The sequence below is a fragment of the Mrakia frigida genome, assembly GCF_051309035.1.
Source record: "Mrakia frigida strain ATCC 22029 unplaced genomic scaffold BDY24scaffold_18, whole genome shotgun sequence".
Lineage (NCBI taxonomy): Eukaryota > Fungi > Basidiomycota > Tremellomycetes > Cystofilobasidiales > Mrakiaceae > Mrakia > Mrakia frigida.
This window is the reverse complement of record NW_027481263.1, coordinates 175,092-196,182: the sequence shown is the minus strand read 5'-3', so window position 1 is coordinate 196,182 and position 21,091 is coordinate 175,092. Positions and strand designations below refer to the sequence as shown.

The 21,091-nt window shown below is 55.3% G+C and overlaps 6 protein-coding genes across 6 annotated transcripts; 3 read left to right on the top strand and 3 right to left on the bottom strand.

The window, feature by feature from the left end:
- Positions 1-15: 15 nt before the first annotated feature.
- BDY24DRAFT_341396 (CDC2/CDK family serine/threonine-protein kinase) lies at positions 16-2,382 on the bottom strand (the record flags this gene model as incomplete). The annotated part of the gene is made up of 6 exons (XM_076637443.1): positions 16-256; positions 345-479; positions 618-771; positions 904-947; positions 1,054-1,402; positions 1,542-2,382. 6 exons carry the CDS (start codon positions 2,380-2,382, stop codon positions 16-18), a joined length of 1,764 nt encoding a protein of 587 aa, XP_076495966.1.
- Positions 2,383-5,711: 3,329 nt separating this feature from the next.
- Positions 5,712-13,524, bottom strand: MYO2 (myosin 2). Its single transcript, XM_076640762.1, has 22 exons — positions 13,289-13,524; positions 12,777-12,879; positions 12,571-12,700; positions 12,328-12,382; positions 12,191-12,234; positions 11,981-12,041; positions 11,772-11,876; positions 11,430-11,670; positions 10,655-11,315; positions 10,470-10,535; positions 10,384-10,394; positions 10,255-10,310; positions 9,353-10,180; positions 8,870-9,282; positions 8,707-8,794; positions 7,473-8,616; positions 6,791-7,325; positions 6,676-6,715; positions 6,484-6,594; positions 6,328-6,400; positions 6,095-6,251; positions 5,712-6,022 (listed from the first exon to the last, which is right to left on the bottom strand). The coding sequence occupies exons 1-22, from the start codon at positions 13,321-13,323 to the stop codon at positions 5,970-5,972; spliced, it is 5,010 nt and encodes a 1,669-aa protein (XP_076495965.1). The 5' UTR covers positions 13,324-13,524; the 3' UTR covers positions 5,712-5,969.
- A 1,165-nt stretch (positions 13,525-14,689) lies between these two features.
- Positions 14,690-16,399, top strand: BDY24DRAFT_78229 (putative negative regulator sulfur controller-3). Its single transcript, XM_076645140.1, has 8 exons — positions 14,690-14,853; positions 14,996-15,098; positions 15,228-15,292; positions 15,379-15,498; positions 15,713-15,777; positions 15,886-15,949; positions 16,052-16,124; positions 16,250-16,399. Exons 2-8 carry the CDS (start codon positions 14,996-14,998, stop codon positions 16,255-16,257), a joined length of 498 nt encoding a protein of 165 aa, XP_076495964.1. The 5' UTR covers positions 14,690-14,853; the 3' UTR covers positions 16,258-16,399.
- Positions 16,400-17,535: 1,136 nt separating this feature from the next.
- Positions 17,536-17,968, bottom strand: MRP7 (mitochondrial 54S ribosomal protein bL27m MRP7; the record flags this gene model as incomplete). Its single annotated transcript, XM_076637148.1, has 3 exons — positions 17,536-17,604; positions 17,710-17,777; positions 17,881-17,968. Coding segments are annotated over 3 exons (225 nt in total), but the record flags the coding sequence as incomplete, so codon positions are not given.
- Positions 17,969-18,037: 69 nt separating this feature from the next.
- On the top strand, positions 18,038-19,082 carry BDY24DRAFT_391099 (uncharacterized protein). Its single transcript, XM_076640761.1, has one exon. It carries the CDS (start codon positions 18,327-18,329, stop codon positions 18,816-18,818), a length of 492 nt encoding a protein of 163 aa, XP_076495962.1. The 5' UTR covers positions 18,038-18,326; the 3' UTR covers positions 18,819-19,082.
- A 127-nt stretch (positions 19,083-19,209) lies between these two features.
- On the top strand, positions 19,210-21,033 carry BDY24DRAFT_415754 (uncharacterized protein; the record flags this gene model as incomplete). The annotated part of the gene is made up of 3 exons (XM_076643496.1): positions 19,210-19,305; positions 19,427-19,543; positions 19,699-21,033. 3 exons carry the CDS (start codon positions 19,210-19,212, stop codon positions 21,031-21,033), a joined length of 1,548 nt encoding a protein of 515 aa, XP_076495961.1.
- Positions 21,034-21,091: the final 58 nt, after the last annotated feature.

Below are 21,091 nucleotides of genomic sequence, written 5' to 3'. Positions count from 1 at the left end.
TCCTCTCTCGACAGATCAATCTCCTCCTCCCCTCCAATCAACCCTGCGTCCCCTTCGCACCCGACCCCATCGACGGCTTCTTCTCTCCTTCAGCTCGATCCTTGGCTCGTTTCTTGGCTGTAGAACAATGAAAAGGATAAGGTCGAAGGTCAGCGAGAGAAAGGATCGAAGAGAAGAAGAGGACGAGGAACGAGAAGACGAACCTTTCTCCCTCTTCGCCTCGAGCTCGTGGAACTCTCCTCCTACTTCGGCGAGACTGCGAGATAAACACACGAAGACGTCGTCAGCAAAGAAGTGAGAGGTTAAGAGATGGAGAGGGAAAGGCAAGGACGACGACGACTCACTGGCTAGGAATCTCCATCGGCGGTTGCTCGACCAAGAAGTAATCCGACTTCAACGCCTCGGTAGCTGAGATCCTCTTCGTCGGATCGTACGTAAGGAGTCGTTCAGCCAGATCCATCGCAGCAGGGGAAAGGAGCCTGTGCACCACAGCAAAGCGTCGAGAAAGTCAGCGATTCGTTTCATTTTCGACGCGTTCTCGTCCCGTCTCGTCTCGTCTCTTCCCCTTCAACTCGAGCGAGGTTTCGAAAAACACAGAAAGAGACGTTTCCACTCACTCCTCATAAACCTCCCTTAATCGATTCGGCAACGGCGGGGACTGTTTCCTCAGCAGCTCGTACCAAGGGAGTTCGGTGAGACCTAACCATTCCGCTTCGTCGGGCGTTCCACAGGTGTGGTAGATGGTTTCGAGTTGGTGGATCTCGTCGATTCCTGTAAAGACGAGGGAAAACGAAGGGGAAGGGAGTAAGTGGAGAGATACGGGGCGGGAAGAAGAAGAAGAGAGAGACGAAGCGAGACGGCGGGAGGAGGGAGAGAGGAGGGAAAGGAGGGGAAGTAACGGACCTGGGAAGGTCGTCTTGCGAGTGAAGAGCTCGAGCATGATACATCTGAGGTAAACGAAGGTGAAGCGAGAAATAAGGGTCAGCGAAAAGTCAAGAACGAACGAAGAACAGTTCGACGCGACGCGTCTCTCCAACCCGAACGAGGACTCACCCAGCACTCCACATATCCACCTCCGGCCCATACTCCGTCGCACCCAGCAACAACTCCGGTGGCCTGTACCAAAGCGTGATCACCCTGTTCGTGTAATCGCTTCTCCTCCTCTTGTGATAGAACCTCGCCAGCCCGAAATCGGCGAGCTTCAACTCTCCCTTCCCGTTGATGAGGATGTTCGAACCCTTCATGTCCCTGTGGAGAACACCCTTGAAGTGAAGGTACTCGAGACCGAGGATCATTTGGTGGCAGAGGGATTTGAGGTTGGCGGGCGAGAAGACGTATTGAGGTTGGGAGAGGACACCGGTGAGGTCGTGGTCCATGTATTCGAAGACCATGTAGACGGAGCCTGAGGGGAGGAAAAGAAGGAGAGATAGGCGAGGACGAGGTGGGAGGGAGGAGGGAGGAGGACGAAAAAGAGGAGGAGAGAGAGAAGGGAAGGTCAGCGAAAGGGTTTGAACGAAGACGAGAAACTAGACTCGACGAACCATTCGAAACCATCATCTCGTACAACCTCACAACGTTCACATGCTGAAGGGACTGCAACAGCTTGATCTCCCTCATCGCCGTCACCGGGAACCCGTCCTTCTCTCCTTCCATACGAATTCTCTTGAGAGCGACGAAATCTCCCGTCTCGTTGTTCCTCGCCTTGTAGACCTTCCCGTACGTTCCCTCTCCGACTTGAACGAGCTTCTCGTACATCTCGTTCGAAGGCTTCCCGTTCGTCGTTGTTCGGGTAGGTGGTCGCTGGGGCTTGACGACGACGACTGCTGATGCTGGAGGAGCGACTGGGACGTAGGGAGGGGGAGCGACGGCTGCGACGACTGCGACGACTGGGGTTGGAGTTGGAGTTGGAGTTGGGACGGGAGTGGGAGGTTTGGGCGAGGCGAGGTTGGAAGGAGGAAGAGGGGAGGGAGCTGGGACGAGTGCTGAACGAGTTGGAGTCGAAGGATTCGACCGATCCGTTGCCGAGGTGACTCGTGAACGAGGAGCTTTGGGAGGAGTAGGTTCTGCTGGTTCGGTCGCTCCGTAATCGAGGGACGCTGAGTCGGGAGGAGGAGGACGGAAAGGAGGAGGACTTCGACCTGGAGGACGGTAGTACGAGTTGGTGTCTCTCGGATCCTGTTGCTGAGGAAGAGGAGGAGGGTAGTTTGGGTTGTGGTAGGAAGGGTAAGGCGACGAGTGATGAGACGACGAATGGCTGTCGTAGGGATCCGAGAACTGATCGTATCGCTGAGGCTCCTGTCGCTGTTCGAATCGATCCGTCCAATCCCGAGGTCGTTCTTCGAAGGGAGGTCGATCCGTCGTTTGGGTGTGAGGAGGGGACATCCTTCTTCTCCTCCTGAAATCCATGATCTCCCTCTCCCGATCCGTCGCTGGCGAAGTCGATCTCGCTCTCGGTTCCCTCCCGAACGGATCTGCTGCTGGTGTCGAACCCTGGGAAGGTCCTCCTCCTCCTTCCCACCGATCGCTGTTGTACCCTTGTCGACCTCCTCCTCCCCACGTATCCTCCCTCGAAGGACCTCCTCGTCGATCCTCCCATCGTCGAGAGTCGTCTCTGAAGTCTCGATCCCTGTCTCTGTCCCTGTCTCGATCTCGATCTCCGTCTCTGAAGTCCCGAGGAGAGTCGCGTCGACGTTCCGGAGACCTCTCCCATCGAGCTGGGATTCGAGCTCCCTCGAGGGCGGAAGGAGGTGCTGGTCGGGGTGGAGAGGGAAGGATCTGGTACTCTGGTTCGGGTGGGGGGACCTTTTCGACGACGGGAGCGGGAGCGGGAGTGGGAGACGGAAGAGTTGAGCCTTTCCCAGTCGACGACGCGTCCTCCTCTCCCTCTCCGTCGACGGAGAAGAACTTGTTGAGCTTTGCATTTCGAGGATTGGGTTTGCTCGAGGTGAGATTGAGTTTGAAGACTGGGGCTGGGACGGTAGGAGGACGAATGGAGATGGCGGGCATGGTTTCTGGGGGAGGAGGAGCTGGTGGAGGAAGGGGAGGCGGAGTCGTTTCGTGGTAGGGTTCTGGCTCTGGCTCTGGCTCGACGACGAGAGGAGTCTCCTCTTCTTCGACGTTGGGAGGAAGGTACTGCTCCTGTTGAGGCTTGAGAGCTTTTCGTTCGGCTGCTGAGAGGGGCGGACGAGGAGGACCGAAGACGTGGGAGGAGGAGGAGGAACCTGGTTGACGGTTGCTGGCTGGACCTGTTGGGACGGGTTTCGAAGGAGGTGGAGAGTTGGCTCGTCGAGGAGGACCGTTGGGAGGAGGGGCTGTCGTCGAGGAGGTCGTTGATGCTGGTGCTACTGGAGCGGGAGGTGGTGCTGGTGCTGGTGCTGGAGTCGGGGTTGGGTTCTTCGAGGACGACGATCCACCGGCGTCGACGCGACCTCTCTTCTCCGCTCGACCGTTCGAAGTCCCTTCCTCTCGCGACCGAGATCGATCCCTCTTGCTCGCCGACTCCTGGACATCCCTTCTCGACCTGGACCTGTCCCTATCCCTCTCCCTATCTCGATCCGAGTCTCGTTCTCGACCGTGCCTCCTCTCGTCGACGCCTGAACGACCTGAACGATCCGACGTCGCTGAAGCGTTGCTGTACCGTCTTCGATGCTGACGATGAGGAGATCGAGAGTCTCTTTTCCGATGGCTGACGGGTGAAGGCGACCCTCGAGATCGACGAGGAGGTGAACGAGAGTCTCGTCGGCGAGGAGGCTGGTTCTTGTCGGGTCGTTTCTTCGAGAACGAGCCCTTTCTTTCCTTCTTCGACGACGTTCCTCCTCGGCTGGAGGTGGAGGGTGACCGACGAGACCTTCGTGACGAGCTAGGGGAGCGAGAGCGACGGCGAGGAGGGGAGGTGGATATTGAACGACGACGATGGCGAGAGTGGGGAGGAGGTGAGCGAGACCGATTGCGAGGAGGTGGAGGAGATCGGGAACGAGAACGAGATGAGGGAGGACGGGAACGAGAAGATCCTTCGGAGCGAGGAGGTCGTTCAGGTATCGGTGGTCGATCATCTTCGGTAGCTCTGCGACGTAGACGCAAAAAAGGGCACAGAGTCAGCCCAGATCTCGAGCTCGAACGAAACCCGAAACTCACCTCAAGTCAACGGACTTCCTGCCTCTCTCCCTCTCCTTTGATCTCCCTCTCGTCGGCTCAGCCACCGTCGTGTCCCTGGGACCCGAAGGAGCCACCCTCTCTCCTGCTGGTGCTGGCGCTTCTCTCACGTACGACGAAGGTCCAGCTTGAGCCTGAGCCTGAGGAGTCGACCGGTACGCTCCTCCCGTTCCAGCTACCGCTACTCCTCCTGCCTGATCTCCGCCTCCTCCGAGAGCTCTCCCTCCATTCGAACCGTTCCACCCACTCGGCCCACTTGGAGGAGCGAACCTCCCTCCACCTCCTTCTGCAGGCTGATGAGGAGGTCCTCCGTTCCATTGATGCTGATTCGAGTTCTGCCTGAACCGATCCTGTTGAGGATTCGTAGGAGGGAATCCCTGAGGGTTGGTGTTCCACGTTCGAGCGGGAGGAAGAGGAGCGGACGAGCTGGGTTGGTTCCATCGATCCAGGTTGGGTCTCCCTTGTCCTCCTTGGAATTCGGTTGCTGAAGACGAAGGAGGTCCGTTGGCTTGATGGGGAGCTGGATCTCGGATGTTTCGTAGGGGTTGGGAAGAGGGTTGAGTGGGAGGAGCGTTGTTGGAGGAAGATGGTTGACGGAACGAATCCCAGTCGCCTCCTCCTCCTTCCTCCTGCTGCTGTCGAGGTTGAGAAGGAGGAGGAAGTTGTTGGCGAGAAGGAGAGGTCCTACGACGATCCCACGAGGAGGAGGAAGAAGCTGCTGCCGCTGGTTGAGAAGGAGGAGGAGGACCGTATCGACTCGAGGGACCTGCCAGACCTGAGGGACGATTGGGAGGGAGTCGTTGTTGTTGAGAAGGACCTGTAGGGTAACCACCTCCTCCGTTCTGTTGGTTGTTGTTGTTGTTGTTGTTGAGATGGTTCTGCTGGTTGTTGGGAAGAGGATAACGACCGTTCGGAGGACGATCCCAGCTCATCGTTCAGGAGGGATGGGAGGAGGAGGAAGGAACGGGCGAGGAAGGCGAGGACAGGACCTGGATCCGGGTGAAGGGCTGTGATCCAGATGAAGACTGACGTTCTGTATACGAAGAGGAGATGAAGTGTGAGCTCGAGAACGACGACGAGGAAACGAAAAGACGCGAGCTCAACTCACGAAGGGAAAGGATCAAAGGTGAGGTCGGAAAGCTCAGAACGAGTCAAGCAGAGACGAAGGCTGCGATTACTAAACGAGAGCAAGCAAAGAGGATATAGAGTGAGTAGATGGTCAGCCCTGTATCAGCTCAGAAGTGGTGCGAGTGCAGAAGGGCTCGATAAACCAGCAAGACGAGAGCTCGTTCGACCTCCTCCTTCCTTCCTCCCTCCCTCCCTCTTTTCAGCAGCTCCCTCCTCTCTCCTCAGCGAGACCCATCCAAACAGAGCTGCCCTACACGAGAAGCTCGAGACTCACCTTGATGTACAGAGAAACCAGAGAGAAGTAGCCTAGCTGGGAAGTTGGCTGAGAGGAGAAGATGGAAGGTGAGAACCAAAACGGAGTCGCGAGCTGACCTCCTTCTCTTTCAAGAGTCCCGTCTTCACAACGACTCTCTTTCCGGAATCGTTGAAAGCGTGCGAAAGATCCAGTCTAATAACCCAAATAGAGAAAGAAGACGTAAACGAACTAGGAGAACGAAGAAAAGAACAAGCTTGGAGGGAGAGAAAAAGGAGAAGAGAGAGAGGTCGTGAAGCAAAAGAAGGGACGCGAAAAACGAGGTTGGAAAGAGATGGAGACGAAGAAAAGAGAACGGTGCGTAAGGCGTGGGACGGAGGGTGTTGAGTAAGATGGTCGTGAGAGGTCGTGGGCTAAAGAGATTCGTGTAGATCGATCAAGCGGCGACGAGGAGAACGAAGCGTCGAAGATGAGGAACCGTGAGGTATTCTGCACAGAGAGGAACGGCAAACGAGGTCAGTGAGTGTCTAAGAGAAGGGAGGAAAGAGAGTAGAGACGCACCTGGGACGAAAGTCTCCAAGTAACCGATATCTCGAGGAAGAGGAAGCTCGTAAGGTCCAGCCTCGTCGTTCTCGGGAGGCAGGAGGAGATGGTCCGTTCGGTCGTGAGGAACGACTCGAGAAGCGACCGCTCGAAGGATCTCGGGTGATATGGGGGTCTGAAAAGAAGGGTGAGAAGAAGATGAAGAGTCAGCGCAGGAAGGGAAGAGAGCGAAGGGAAAGGGTTCGACTCGCCTCGAAGTCGGCGACGAAGTACTGGCTGATGAGCTTCTGGATCTGAGTTGGCGTGAGCATCCAGCAGACGTCGCTAAAGGAAAGAAAGACGAAAAAGGAGGCTTAGGTCAGTCGAAGAATCGTCGAGGAGAGGGCGAAAGAAGAACGAGAACGCACTAGATGATGTCGATGTCGGCGAGAGATCCCTTCTTGAGCTGAAGAAGCTTGGTCGCCTGCATGAGATGCTCGAGCTGAAGGACTCCTTCGGGCATGTCGTGGGATTTGCACCTGAGGTAGGAAAAGAGGGACGACGGAAACGAAGGTCAGCGACGAGAGGGAAAGAAGGAGACGCGTCGAAACGAGACGAACCATTCCTCGAGTCGAGTGATGTTGTACTGGATTTGCATCGCTAGAAGAGACCGAAAACGAGAGCAAGTCAGCATCAGGTACGAAGAGAGACTACAAAGGAGGAAGAAGAACGAACCTCTCTTCCACGAGCAGAAGTTCCTCCTCATCAACAGGTCGTTGAACGCCGTCACTCCAATCAACTTGAGAATCTCCGTCACGACCTGCTGCGTCACACTCTCCTCCATATGGTAGCTCTTCAGCGCCTTCCAGACCTTGTTGAGGATGTTGAGGATGTCGTCCATGCTGAAGGCGGGTCCGGTGCTGCTCTGAATGAGTCGGTTGAACAGTCTCGATCCTCCCTCCGTCGTCTTGAACCCGGGAAGGGACTGCGACTCGATGATAGCGGGGATGACCATCTTGGCGAGCTTCTTCTTGGTTTCGGCGATCCAGGTATGGTAGATGTTGTACTCCAGGGAATCGAGATCGTGCTTGACGACTCGGACGAGTTTCTCGTAGTCGGCCCATTCGAACTCTCGTCCCGCTCCGTCGTCCTCTCCGGGGTAGATTCCTTCGTTGACGTCGTGTTCGGCTACGCAGACGAAGGAGAGAAGCTCGTGGACGTTCGAGAGCCAGAAGATTCCGGGGATAATGGCGTCGTCGAGTTTGAAGCTCTGCGAAAAGGAGGAGGGAGAGCGACGCGTCGAGGGGAGAAGGGGAGAGTCAGCGTCGAAACTCGGGTCTGAAGACCAAAAAGAGAACAGGAACCCTCGAACCGAAGGAGGAAAGAGGAAAAAAAAAGAAGAGACGAAGCTACTCACCATCACGTACTGCTGAATCGTCTGCATCACGTTCGCCAGGAACCTCTCGCTCTCGGGGATCAATCCGAACTTCCACATCTCGTTCGTCGCCAATCCGATGAGATGAGCTGGGAAGACGACCTCCTTGTGACTCGGTAGGTTCTGGAGCGTGGGGATCGGGATCTTGAGGTTTCGAATGAGACCGTTGAGCACGTCCTCGTCGAGCTTCTCGGCGTCCTCCATCATCTTCATCGCCTCCTCCTCGGGATCGTCGTAGACAACTTGACGATTCTGCCAGGGAGCCATCGCGTCGGGAGCGAAGGCAGCGACGGAGACGGCTCGGTTCTGCGAGGCTTGGGTTCGTCGAGCGTCGGCCATGGCGTCGTCTCCTGGTCGAGGAGAGTCTCCAAGTCCTCCTGCTGAATGACGACGACTGGGGGAGTTGTTGGATCCCTTGGAGGGGTGGGAGCGAGGATCGAGATAGTTGGGATCTCCGGAGGAGCCGTTCTCGAGGGGGCGAAGACCGTTGGGGAGGAGGGTGGGAGAGACGGGAGGAGGAGCGTTTCGGTTCAGAGCAGCGAGTGCTTCCGATCGATTGAACGAGTCTCGAAGGTTGGAGAGTTCCGTTCGAAGGCTGGCGACCGTAGCAGCGTCCTCGTTGGCCTGAGCTGCCGAAGCGTCGATGACCTTCTGCTTCGACTCGAGCTCTCGAAGGTGATCTGCGACCTCGTCTCCGAGCTTTGCGATTTCGGCCTCCTGTTCGGCGACCTTCTTGAGACTATCTCCAAGGCGGGCGTCCAGGGATTCCTTCGACCGGACGAGCTCCTCGTAGCGTTCCTGGGGGACGGTAGGTCTCTGCAGCTCGGCGTGCAACTTTTGAGCTCGAGATTCGACTTCCTCGTGCTTGCCCGTCCACAGGACTTGGAGTTCCTCGAGTTCTGTCAGACGTGACTGGACGTCCTTCTTCTCGGCGGTTCGACGTTGAAGCGTTTGGGTGAGCTCGATGACTTTGTTCTCGAGCTTGTACGATACTTCTTTCAGCTTGGTTGCTGATCGAGCTTCGGCTTTGAGAGCTTTGAGCTGTTGACGAGCCATTCGACGACGGTAGCAGGACTGAAGATGGATGACGCCGTGAACCTCGAGATTGAACTGTCTCCGAGCGAGGCTGAGAGAGAAGAGGGAGCGAGAAAAGAAGGAAGAGAGGTCAGCGCGGAGTTACGTCGAACGAACGAAGGGAACGAAATCGAGAACTCACAGCCCTCTCCAAAGGCTTTGAAGGGTGGTTGCCGTGACTTGCAGACGTTGCTCCTTGAACGTCTGGCGAGCCCGAAAACCCCTCACAACTGCGAAGGAAAAGGAGAAAGAAACGCGTCAGTCTCAAGACGCGTCGAAAGCAGGGGAAAGGAGAAAGGACTCACCACTCTGGATCTTGACGACCGACTGTCTCGTCTCCAGGAACCTTCTCCTCTGAACGAAACCTCGACCGATCTTCTGGATCTTGACGGCGGCGACTTCCCTTCGAAGGTTGGTGACGAGCTTCCTTCCCGAGATTCCTCTCCACCACGCCTGGATCGAGAGCGTCGACGACTTGAGCTTCCGGTAGTGCTCGAGAGCCATCCTCCTTCGAAGGTTCTTCTGGACGAGAGTGACGAGGTGGTTGAGTCGATCTGCTCGGAGACCTTCGAGGTAGGCGAGCATTCCGGCTCGGAAGAAGAGCTTGGTGAGTCCGAGTTGGAACTTGTCGTCCTCGTGGATCGTCTCGGCGAGGATGAGAGAGCAGACCTGCTTGAGCTCTCCCTGCCAGTTGCTGGAGTTGATGAGCATGTAGTACCTGATAGGGTCGAGAGAAACTGAAGTCAGTGAAGCTTCGTTCGATCTCGAGAAGACGACAAAACACTCACCTCTCGGCGAAGTCCTCGTACACCCATCGACTCGGGTATCCAGCGCAACTGATCCTGATCGTCTCCAGCACTCCGCAAGCTCGAAGCTGACCCAGGACCTGAGGAGCGTCCCACTCCCAAGCAGCCTTCCTCTCGTTCGGCTTGATGCATCGAATGTAGTGAACGTTGGTGCTGCTGATCGTGTCCATGAGGGAAATGAGCGAGTTCTTGAAGATCGATCCGAGCGTCGGCTTCCTTCCTCCTGGTTTCCGTCCGACGGTGAGACCTTGCTGAGGAGCCATGATGTTCTGGAAGGCTGACGACCGAGAGAACGTAGGGGAGAGGACGCTCGACCGTTTCGATCCCATGGGAGTTTGAGGAGTCGTCGGGGAGGGAGTGGGAGGTCCAGCGGTGGAAGTCGAAGAGGAGAGTCCTGGCGAGTCTCGACCTGGAGTAGGAGTAGCGGCTGATGCTGATGCTGGAGGAGGAGGAGGAGGAGGAGCGAGGGCGGCCTCGAGAGCTGCCCGGAGGAACTCGTTGGTGGTGTTTTGAAGGAGGGCGAGCTGTTCGTCAGGAACGGTGTCTCTGTTCTTGTCGATGAATCCATCCACCTCGTACTCGACGTCGATAGCGTAATGAGCGACGGTGAACGAGTTTCCTCCGAACCTGGGCTTCTTGAAGACGGCCTTGTACTGAGGAGTGTCGAGCTGCTTGTGAAGCTTGGTGACGAACGAAGTGTCGGCTCCTGAGGGAAGACGAGACTCTTCGTCGAGGAGAGAGAGGATTCCGAGCTTTCCTTCGATGACATCGATACATGGCTGGTTGTCCGAGTAGTCGATGAAGGTCCAGCTGAGGAGAGGGTGCGAGGAACGCTGGTCAGAGACGCGTCGAAAGAGAGAGAAGGGAGACGCGTCGAGACTCACTTGATCTTCTCCCGAACGTACTCCTCCTGCTCGAGCTTGAAGACGTGAGCGTTGAACTGAGGGTCGACAAGAGAGATAGTTGGGTCAGTTGACGGTTGTGCACTTTCGGAAGAAGAAAGGGAAGCTGACCTCTTGTTGAACTGAAGGAAAAAGAGCGAGGATGAGAAGTCAGCTCATGTTCGAGTCGGAGTGCATCGAAAGGGGTGAGAACTCACGCTTCTCATTGGCGTAGTTGATAAAGAACTGCTCGAGCGAGTTCTTCTTGAAATGCTCGAATCCGTCTGTACGAAAACGAAGGCGAGAACAAGAACGAAGGTTCAGCTCTCCTCTCCTCACGCGTCTCTTCGTCCTCCCCTCCCTCCCTCCCCCTGCGACCGCCTCAAGCAAAGCTCAAACTCACAGATATCCAACACCCCAATAAACTTCTCAGCCTTCTCCACTCCACTCCCACCCTCTCCCAGCAGACTCTCGTTCACCACCGAGACCAAGTACTCCCACACACACGCGTACACAAACTTGGCCACACTGTCCCTCACGACCGTCGCCGCCGGAGCGCTCAACGCGGTCACAATCTTCTCACTCCTCGTCACCAACTGCTTCTTGATCGTCCACTTCTTGAACTCGGCACTTGGGATCCCCAGCAGTCCCGTCGCGAGCTTGAGGGCAGGATCGTCGTCGGCCATCATCGCGTCCGTCCTCGTTTGACTGATCTTGATGTTTCCCAGGTGAAGGAGAGCAGCGAGAAGTCGGAAGATCTGCCACTGTTTCTCGACGGTGATTCCAACGGTCGAGAGAGCCTTCTGAGTGATGTCGAACTCGGCTGCGTCGTCGACTCCAGGGATGGGTGTCGCTCGAGGTCCTCCTTGGTTGAGGTAGAAGAACTTGGTGGTGTCGATGTCGAGACCGAGATCCTTCCGTTCCTTGGTAGGGGCTCCGGCGCAGAGTTGGTAGAAGATGTGGTAGTTTCGTTCGATCTCGGGCTGGTAGACGAGTCGAGAGCGCTCGAGGAGGTAGGTTCGGATTCGAGCACCGACGATCTCTTGGTCTTTGTCGAAGAGGATCTACGAGCATCAAAAGGGAGGGAAGAGGAAGGGTCAGCTTCTGAATTCGACGAGATCGAAGGGAGATGGGAGAAGGAGGGAAGTGAGAGAAAAGAAAGGACACGTCGAGCTCACCTCCATGTACTTCCCGAATCTCGAACTGTTGTCGTTCCTCGTCGTCTTGGCGTTTCCGAAAGCCTCCATGATAGGGTTGGTAGCGAGCATCTGTCTCTCGACTTCACTCATCCCAGCTTCCTCCGAAACGGCGGCTCCTCCAGGTCCTCGTTGACGCTGTCGACGAACGGGTCGGCTTGGGTCCTCGACGGAAGCGAAGTATCGAAGGATGAACTTGGCCGAGACGGTCTTTCCTGCTCCACTGTTCACGTTCGATCCGAAGAAGAGGAGGGAAAGTCAGGTTCGATCGTCGAAGCAAAGAGGGAAGACGAAGGAAGAGAAAGGAGACGGAGCTGAACTGACCTCTCTCCGGAAACCACAATCGTCTGATCTGCAGTCCCTCCAACCTCTCCTCCAGCAGTCTGTCCTCGTCGCATGCAGTCGAGAGCTTCTTCGGCGATGGCGAACCTGAACGAACACGAAGAAAAAAAAGCGACAAAGGGTCAGCTGGAGCTCGAGACCGCCTCTCCCTCCTCCTCCCTTCCTTCGATCAGCTCGAGATGCAGACTCACAGATGAGGTTCCAGCTCTCCCTTCTTCCTCCCCGAGTAGCTCTGAATCATCTCCTGTCCATCTATTCCCATCATCAGTGCGAGAAAAGGAGTGTCAGCTCTCTCGTCTGAACGCTTCTTTGCGAGCTGATCTCGAGGTCCGTCCTCCTCCCTCCGTTCCTTCCTCGAGCTCCTCAGCTCGACCTCGAACGAAGACGGACAATAGACTCACAGATCTGGAGAGGGTAGAAGGGGTTGATTGCGATGAGGACAATTCTAGTTTCAGACCCGGGTAGAGAGAAAGTCAGCGGCCTGTCTTGTCGTGTGAGAAAGAGGGGTCCTTCGAGCACGAGGGGAAGGAGAGCTCACCCAGAGTAGGTATACGGGAGATGAAGGTCGTAACGCGTCGAGATAGCGTGGAGGACTGCATAACGAAGAGGACGAAGAAGGTCAGCTTCGTCTCTAGGACCTCCATCCCTCCTTCCAGCAGGAAAAGAAGGAAGGAAGAGAAGAGTCGAGCTCGTCCGTCATCACCTCCTGCCTTCCTTCCTTCCCCAGCCCTCTTTCCAAACAGCTACCATCAAACGGTATATAGCAGGAAGGGTCACTCACCAGAAGGTTCATTCAAATTACTCAGATTCGCCAGGTCCTCCTGAGACTCCAAGAGCGGAGGGTTCTTGAGAGGAGGGAGAGCTTCGTTGGCTGTCGTGAGGGTATCCGTCGTCGCTTCCAGGGTGGCTTCCTACAATCAACAAAACACTCAAGGTCAGCTTGAGCTCGAGAGGGACTTGTACGAGCTGAGAGAAAGAGAGACGTACCTTCATCTTGTCATCTACGAACGTCAAAACGACCTTTCCTGAATCGTCCACGTCCTTGTTGGTGACCTCTCCTCCAATCCAACCAGCGTCTTTATCGGGGAACCTGGGGTATCGTTCGAAAGCAAGAAAGACGGAGGTTAGTCCGATGTGTTCGAGATACCGAAAAGAGGCGTACGAGAGCTCGGGAAGAGGTAGAAAGAAGGGAGGCGATGGGCTGCGCTAGGGGAGGGAAGGAGGGTTGGGAGATGGTGCGGTCTACAGCTCCCTCCTGAGCTCAAAGAGCTGAAAAGCATAGCTGGAAGGGAGTAAGAGCTCTATACAAGCTCGTATGAGGTCACAAACGCGTATTAGGGTGGGTTTGAACCGTCCAAAGGAGCGACTTTGCAAGAAGCGCAAAGGCCCAAGCTCGTCCCTTCTCCTTCCTTCCCTCCGTCCCTCCCTTTCTCCCTTGCCCTCCTCTTCGTCTACCCTCCTCCAGACAGCGACGACGTAGAGGGAAGAAGGGTACTCACCATACTCTCGTTCCCTTTGAATAAGGTCCAGACATTCAAGCTGAAGTCCGTTGATCTCTCGAGTCGGGTAAAGGGTTGTTCCTTCGGTCGTTCGTTCGCGTTCGTCAAGCTGGTTTGGTTTCGAGAGCGAGGGGAGGGCCTGCCTGTAACGAGTGCTACTTCTACTGGGAGGAGCGAGAGGCGAGAGAAGGGGAAAAGAAGAGAGAGAGGGAAGCGAGAAGGGTGAGGGTGGGAGGTGAAAGACAGAAGAGAAGGAGAGAGGAGGCGACGAGGCGACGTCGATCGAAGGGAACAGGGAGAGATAAAAAAGAAAGGTCTCCTTGACGACTTCGAAAAGTTCCTCGCTGACGACACTCAAAGTAGAGTCTCTCAGAATAGGTCCGACATGGGCTTTTCTGCGCATAAAGGACGGAAAAAGAGCGAGGAGGGGGAGAGGAAGGCTCGATCGTCGTCCTCGCGACGCGCTGGAGCGAGCTTTTTCTTCGAGACGAGTACGTTGAATGAGCTTGGAACTAGGCGCAGCCTGCTAGTTGGATACCTGATGCTATGAGTTTGACGCTGGACGCTGTAGACGCGCTTTGAGAGGCGGGAGAGGGTGAAACGAAGAGGTTACAGACCCATTTCTCGCTTCACGTGTCTCTGTCGTGTTCAGGAGGGTTTTCTTCGTCAATTCTGAGCGGATCGTCTATCGGATAGCCAACGTACAGTTGGAGGGTCGAGAGTCAGTTGAATAGACGGAAGATCACGCTGTTGACCTCTCCCTTCGGGCTCAGCGGACGCGTTTGAGAGTCGAAAACGGCAGGAAATTTGCTCGTTCAACTTCGAGGTCGTCGCACCACTTTCGCATCTGAGCACTCAAGTTATTAACGCCGTTCAAATTCAAACCAGGAAGGTCTGAAAACCTCGTCGGAGCCAGAACGAAAAGAGGGTCGAAGCAGCTTCCCCTCCCTGCTCCTCCTCTCCTCCAAACCACCACTCACCACTCCCCTCCCCTCCCCTCCCCTCCCCCCCTCCCTTCCCCTGCAACCCTTTCTCGTCCAAAGTAAGTGGTTCCTCCTCTTCTCCCACCTCTTCTCTCTACTCCCATCCCTGTTGGGTATCTTTTTGGGTCGTAGACGCTCGGTGGAGGGAGGTGGAAGCGCTCAGAGCCACGAATCGTTTCGTTCGAAGAGTTTCCATCTCCCATCGCTGGGAATCCCATGGGAGGGTGGCGATGGGTCTGGATGAGTTGGATTGACCTTTCGAGGTGTCGTAGGAGCTTGTTGGGATGGATGGGAGAAGGACGGAGGAAGAGAAGGGGAAGGAGGGACTCGAGGAACGAGTGGCGACCTTCTCTTCTTCTCTTGAGAGAGAGTAGACAGAGAAGGTTCTTATAGATCCCACTCTTTTCGTTTCTCCTCCCTTCCGAGATCGATCGTCTCGACCTCAACTTCTATAGAGGTCCGAGAGTGACCTCGACCTCTGAGCTTCCTCCACCGCCCTTCCATCTCCTCCTCCTTCCCCTCTCCCAGCTCCACTCCTCCCGGCTTCATCTCCTCCTCCTGTCTTCCAACTCTTCCTATCTCGTCAAGATCCACCGTTCTCCTCACCTCTTCTCTCGTTCCAATGTTCCTTCCCTCGAACTGAACCAAAGTGCTGACGTTCTCTCTCCTCCCTTCCTCCTTCTTCCTCCTTCTCCCTCCTCTCTCTCTTCTCCCTCGCTCCCAGATGGCTGCCACCAAAGTTACCCTCGAGACTTCCGATAAGGAGACCTTCTCCGTTGACAAGGAGGTCGCTGAGCGATCCGTCATGTTGAAGAACATGCTCGAGGGTAAGTTCTCTCTTCCAAAGCTCAACTCCTTCCCCTTCCCTTCGACCTTCTCTTCTTCTCGAGTCAATGACAGCTCAAGTTGACTGACCTCTCTCCCTTTCTCCCTCTTTCGTGCTCTCGCTCAACCAGATGTTGGAGATTCTCCCGATCAGGCCATCCCTCTCCCCAACGTCACTGCCAACGTCCTCAAGAAGGTCCGTTTCCTTCCTCCTTCTCCCTTCCAGCTGGTTCACTTCGAAACAGAGCTGACGACGGCGTCTTCTTCTCTGCTTCTTTGCAGGTCCTCGAGTACTGCGAGCACCACCGAACCGACCCTCTCCCCGTCGCTTCCGACGAGAACGCGGACGAGAACCGAAGGAGGACTACCGACATCGGAGAGTGGGACGCTAAGTTCATCGCCGTGAGTGACACGTCTCCCCTTCCTTTGCGGTCTCCGTCGCACTCTCTCGCTCCTGGGGGACCTTTTCTGGACGCTGGCAGAGCTTCTTTTTGGAGCTCGAGGAGCGCAGGGCGATGCATCGGAGGAGAAATGAGCTCGACGAGACTCTCGAAGCAAAGAACGCAAGCTGACTCCTCCCTTCCCTTCCCTTCCCCTCTCTCTTCTCCTCTCTCAGGTCGACCAGGAGATGCTCTTCGAGATCATCCTCGCTGCCAACTACCTCGATATCAAGCCTTTGCTGTACGTTTACCATTTTCGCTCCACCACCTCGACTCTCGCTTCTTTGATTCACGCGTCCTCGTCCTCGTTTCCTGACCTCGACCTTCTTCTTCTTTCATCTCCCTCCAGTGACGTCGGATGCAAGACAGTTGCCAACATGATCAAGGGAAAGACCCCCGAGGAGATCCGAAAGGTTCGTTGCTTCCGAAGCTGTTTTGGTTTCTTCGGGGAAACAGATGCTGACCTTCGCCTCCTTCCTCGCCTTCACTCTTACGTCTTTGCCTTCCGAAACCAGCTCTTCAACATCCAGAACGACTTCACCCCCGAGGAGGAGGCTCAGATCAAGAAGGAGAACGAGTGGGCGGAGGGTGAGCACTTCTCTTCTTCTCTCTTTCCTTTCCTCTCCCTTCCCTTCCTCTCTTCTCGTCTCTCCCCTTACTGACCCTCTCTCTCCCCTTTCCTCTCTCCTCGTCTTCCTCCCCGGCATCAATAGACAGGTAGACGGGTCACATCTACCCACCGTCTTCTCTTCTCTTCTTCCTCTCTCTCTTGCTTTTTCTCGATTACATCTCTCTCTCTCTTCGTGTCTCTTACGCCCCTCCCTCCCTCCTCCTTCCCACCCCCTTTTTACCTTTTACCCTGTACTTGTGTAGCTCTGTTTTCCACCCCCTCTCGCATCGTCGTTTTTTCGGCCAAAAACAGATTCCATAGCACCCACCCATCCCCTTTCAGTTCAGTTCCTTTTTGCTTCGTTTCTTCTTAACCGTTTTTTTGGTTTTAACGTCCTATGCTTTTTTAACTTCCTTTCTTCTTTGTGGTTGGGGGTGAGCTGAGCTGAGAGGCTGAGAGAGAGAAGGTGGGAGAGGGAGAGGAACGGACGCGACGACGCGTGGTTGAGGAGGATAGCTGAGCGGGAACGAGCGGAGTGTGGACCTGGTCCGTTCCTGAGGGAGGGAGCTGAAAAGGCGGCGGAGGTGATAAGGAAGGAAGGAAGAGGATGAGGAGAGGAGAGGTGAGCGAAAGAGGTGAGCGAAAGAGGTGAGGGAGAGGGAGAGGGTTGAGGGAGGAACAAGGAACAGGACGAGGAGAGAGAGATAGTCTAGGGGATGGAACCCCAGCATCTCAGCGAGAGCGAGATTGGATAAGAAAAAGTGGGAGAATAGAACAAGAGGTTTGATAAGCAGTTGAGGAACGAAGCGAAGCGAAGGAGGGAGGAGGACGGACGACGGGACCGTTCTCTCGTCGCGAACCCTTTTCCTCCCTCAAAGCTCTGAAAACCTCTATCTCTCTCTCGAAACGAAACGAACGCGCAGAGCGAGATCTTTCCAACCAAAGAAAAAGGTTTTCACATAACATCCCTCCTCACAGAGCAGCAGACTCCCCCTCCGCTCCTCCTCCGACGACCTCGCCAGGGACGATCTCCCCGTTCACGACCCTCCCCGGCACCCTCGGAATCTCAATCTTCTTCGCCTTCTTCTCCTGGAACCTCCCCTTTGTCACCTTCTCCTCTCCTCCCTCCAAATCCACCTCAACCTCCCTGGCCTCAAACTCGTAAACCCCCGTCCTCTCCTGCCCTTCATCCACCCTCCCAAGGAAAACCCTCTCCCTCCCGAGACCCATCTCATCCCTAGGCAGAACATCCTCCTTGCCGAACGTCACTCCGACGTAAGACCGATAACCTTTCGGCATGTTGGTGGGAGGGAGAGGAGGGTCCCAATCGAGGCCTCGAGGGAGAGCGTTCGGGATGTTGGCGGAGATGTGGCCGATCTTGCGGTTGTAGGGCATCTTGTAGAATTTGACGAAACCGGGGATGAGGGAGGTGAGGGTGTGGTCTCGGCCCCAGGTGACCTGGTGAGTGAGGAGAGGGGAGTCAGCTTTGGAGGGAAGGGAAGGGAAGGAAGGGAAGGAGGAAGGAGGAAAGAGGTCGAGCTCGTTAAGAAAAAGAGAACGTACATGCTGTCCAGGATGGATCTTGAACCCTCGTTGACGAATGATAATAGAACCAGGTTGGACGAGCTCCCCTGTATACATATATACGCATCAACAACAGCTCGTCAGCCGGACGTTTGGGAAGGAAGGGAAGCGTGTGAGCTCAAAAGGAAGGGATTCGAAGACTGAACGAACCATGATACTTCTTAACTCCCAAACGCTTCCCGGCCGAGTTCCTGTTGTTCTTGGAAGATCCTCCTCCCTTCTTGGTCGACGCGAGGACGGAAGAGGTGGAGAACGAACGGAGGGCGCTGGAGGGGGAGGAGACGACGCGGGAGCAGAAGGAGAACATGGCCGTTTTGGAGGAAGGAGAGAGTTGACCTTCAACGTCGAAGGGAGAGAGCTGACTCCTTTTTGTTTCTGAAGATGCGGTATTGACTTTGTCCCAAGAAGGTTTCTTTTGAAACCCACCTCGATGGGTTTTTTTGTTTTCTTTTCTTTCGTTCGAACAACAAAAGGGAGGGATGAAGCGTTTGTTCGCTCGCTCGCTTGTCCCTCCCTCTTTTCCCTTTCCTTCAGTCCCCTTTGAGCTCGTACCTTCTTTCGAAAAGCATCAAAGCTAATCCCTAATCATCAGCAGCATGAATTCCCTGACCTTTAAATCCGATTCCGGAATCTCTGCAGCGAAAGAGGGAAGAAGGAGAGAGAGAGGAAGAGAAAGGGTAAGCTCACCTCTTTCCCGCCTCCTCTACTTCTCTGCAGATTTACCCCTCTCTCTCTCTCACGTTCTTTTCCCCTATCAGCGAACAGAGAAGTTTCCTCTAAGAAGCTACTTTCCTTCCTTGCGATCTGCGATCATTCAAGTCGGACGAAACGAACGAACGAAACTCTCTGACCTCGTCTCCTCTCGTCTCCCCCTCACTCGGGTGGTTTCTCTGTCGAGATGGTACATAGATATGTACGTTCGAGAATCGACCCTCTCGAGAAGCTTTACAGTACTGTTTCCTCATCACCTCGATCCCCTTCCGTACGCTCTCCGACATCCCAGAACAAAGAGCGACGCGTCTTCTTTTTCTCAAGCTCTCAACACCTCAACCTCCGCTCTCGATACCAAATATCCGGGAGAAAGATAAAGACAGCTCACAGGATTGAACCCAAGCAGTCTAATGAGCTCGTGGATCTCGACGGTTTTATAGAGAAGAGGGGAAGAGAGTTGGAGGAAGTCGGGGGAGAGGAGGGAGAAGAGGGAGGTCTTCGCGAGCGTTTGAAGATCGCAGAAGCGAAGGATTTCTCGTTCGAGTTCGATTTGGAGTCGAGAAGGAGGGGAAGACTTGAGTGAGAGTACAGAAGAGTCCATTCGAAGAGTTGGATTTCAAAGGGGAGTTGTCGTTGCTGGGTAAAGAGGAAAGAAGGCTGAAAAGGAGAAGAGGAAGAGTCGAGCTCACGATCAACAAGTCCCTTCAAACCACATCAACCTCTTTCCCTTCTTCTCCTCTTTTCCCAACTTCTCTATATCAGACTGCGATGATCCCTCCACCTCTATGGCTCGCTCACTTCCAGAGAGGAATCGACGCTTTCCGAGCTCGTTCTTTCGACGAGGCCTTCTCCTCCTTCGACGAGGTTCGTCCTTGCTTCCTTTCTCTTCGTCCCTCTCCCCTCACTTCCTTCGTTTTGATGGCTCTCGCTGCCTTCCTGCTCGACCTAGACTTACCTGTCTTTCCCTCTCTCCTCTCCTCGCCAGGCTGTCAACATCGGTGGTCCTGATCTCGCCGTCTTCCCTTCTAGAGCAGACGTCCTCGACCGGCTTCGAGTCCTCGAAGGAGCCGTCAACCATGGATCCTCAGAAGCCAGGAGGAGCGTAACGAACTCCGAGAATGCGAGTAGGAGATGCTCTCAGACCGCTTCTCTTCTTCAGCTCGGATTCTATGGGATCGGCTAGGAAGAGAAGTCTAGCCCTCGACCTCTTCGCCGACCTCCTCCTCCCCTGACCCTTTCCTCTCCTCCCCTCTCCAGGACGCTTCTCGTCTCTTCCAAACCCTCTCCGACCTCCCAGAATACATCCAGACCGCCATCATCACACCTTCAACCCGAACCACCCCCTCCGTCGAAGATCTTCTCCTCCAATCCCAAGCTCGAATCGCCTCCCTCCTCTCGACACGTCCCCTCATCGACTACCTCCCAGCCGAGCTCCTCACGTCCATAGGTCGATGCGTCGTCTTTCCAGATCACGACTACAAGGATTCAGACCCAGCATTCAAGCTCGCAGCGGTCTCGAGGAGGTGGAGGTCGATCTTCCTGCAGGATCAAAGTCTCTGGGGATTCCTCTTCGTCGACGGTGGGTCGCGATGTCAGCTACTCAAGCTGGAGCAGTTCGTTGCAAAGGGTCCCCTTCGACGGCTTCGAATTGATCCTTGGAAGACGGAGGACGAGGACCTCGGAAGATTGTACGAAGCGTTGGAAGGGAAGACGTCGAATCTCGAGGAGTTCGACGCGACGACACGACAGCCTTTGGATTGGGATGTCCTCTGGTCCCTCATCACCCACCCAACCCGCTCCTCCAAACTCCAAACTCTCTCGATCGCTCTCGGAGACCCCTCGACTACCCTCCCGTCCCTCCCCCACTTCCACCTTCCCACCACGCTTTTTCCTTCCCTCACCACGCTCTCCCTCGCCAGCGTCTTCCTCCAGCAGCCTTCGTCCCTCTTCCCCCTCTTCAACCGTCTTCCCAACCTCCGCTCCCTTCAGCTCTTGGACTCCTACAACATGCTTCTCATCTTCCCAAACATCGACGGAACGGATCGCCTCGAGCTCCCATCGCTCCTCTCCCTCGAGGTCGACGACGTCGGATCAGACCTTCCTCTCGAACTCTTCTTTCTCGTTGCACCCCTCCTCACCACCCTCATCATCAGCAATGCCGACGACTTCATCCAAACCCTCTTTCTATCCTCTCACCAGCCACTCAGCTATCCCAACCTCCAGCATCTCTACATCGAAAAGGAGTCGTCCGAAATCGACAACTCCCGCCTTATCGAAATCCTTCGACACCTCCCCTCAAACCTCACCTCTCTATCCCTCAGATGCTTCGACAACCTCATGGAGGAGATTCTTCCCCTTCTCACTATCAGAGAGGAAGAAGGAGGTTCGGACGTCCTCTTCCCGAACCTCACCTCCTTGGACCTTGCTCGGAATGGGATATCCTCGGTGGACAAGATGAAGGCGATGATTCTATCTAGGAAGGGAGAAGGGAAGTGCGAGCTGAAGGAGTTTACCGTTGGGTCCGAGGAGTTGAGTGAGGAGATGGAAACGTGGTTGAAGGAGAACGTTGAGAAGATTTGGTACCGTTGGTGAAGGAGCTTTGGGCTGGTAGTTTTTAGCGTTGTTTAGCTATACAGCCGAAGAGGCTGTC

Coding starts and splice junctions, on each gene's coding strand:
- MYO2 (XM_076640762.1), bottom strand. CDS start 13,323: ATGTCTGGACCTTATTCAAAGGGAACGAGAGTATG. Junction 12,235..12,327: donor CTCCCGTATACCTACTCTGG/GTGAGCTCTCCT, acceptor GTCTGAAACTAG/AATTGTCCTCATCGCAATCA. Junction 10,181..10,254: donor TACGTTCGGGAGAAGATCAA/GTGAGTCTCGAC, acceptor CCCTCTCCTCAG/CTGGACCTTCATCGACTACT.
- BDY24DRAFT_78229 (XM_076645140.1), top strand. CDS start 14,996: ATGGCTGCCACCAAAGTTACCCTCGAGACTTCCGATAAGGAGACCTTC. Junction 15,099..15,227: donor GTTGAAGAACATGCTCGAGG/GTAAGTTCTCTC, acceptor TCGCTCAACCAG/ATGTTGGAGATTCTCCCGAT. Junction 15,778..15,885: donor CTCGATATCAAGCCTTTGCT/GTACGTTTACCA, acceptor ATCTCCCTCCAG/TGACGTCGGATGCAAGACAG.
- BDY24DRAFT_391099 (XM_076640761.1), top strand. CDS start 18,327: ATGAATTCCCTGACCTTTAAATCCGATTCCGGAATCTCTGCAGCGAAA.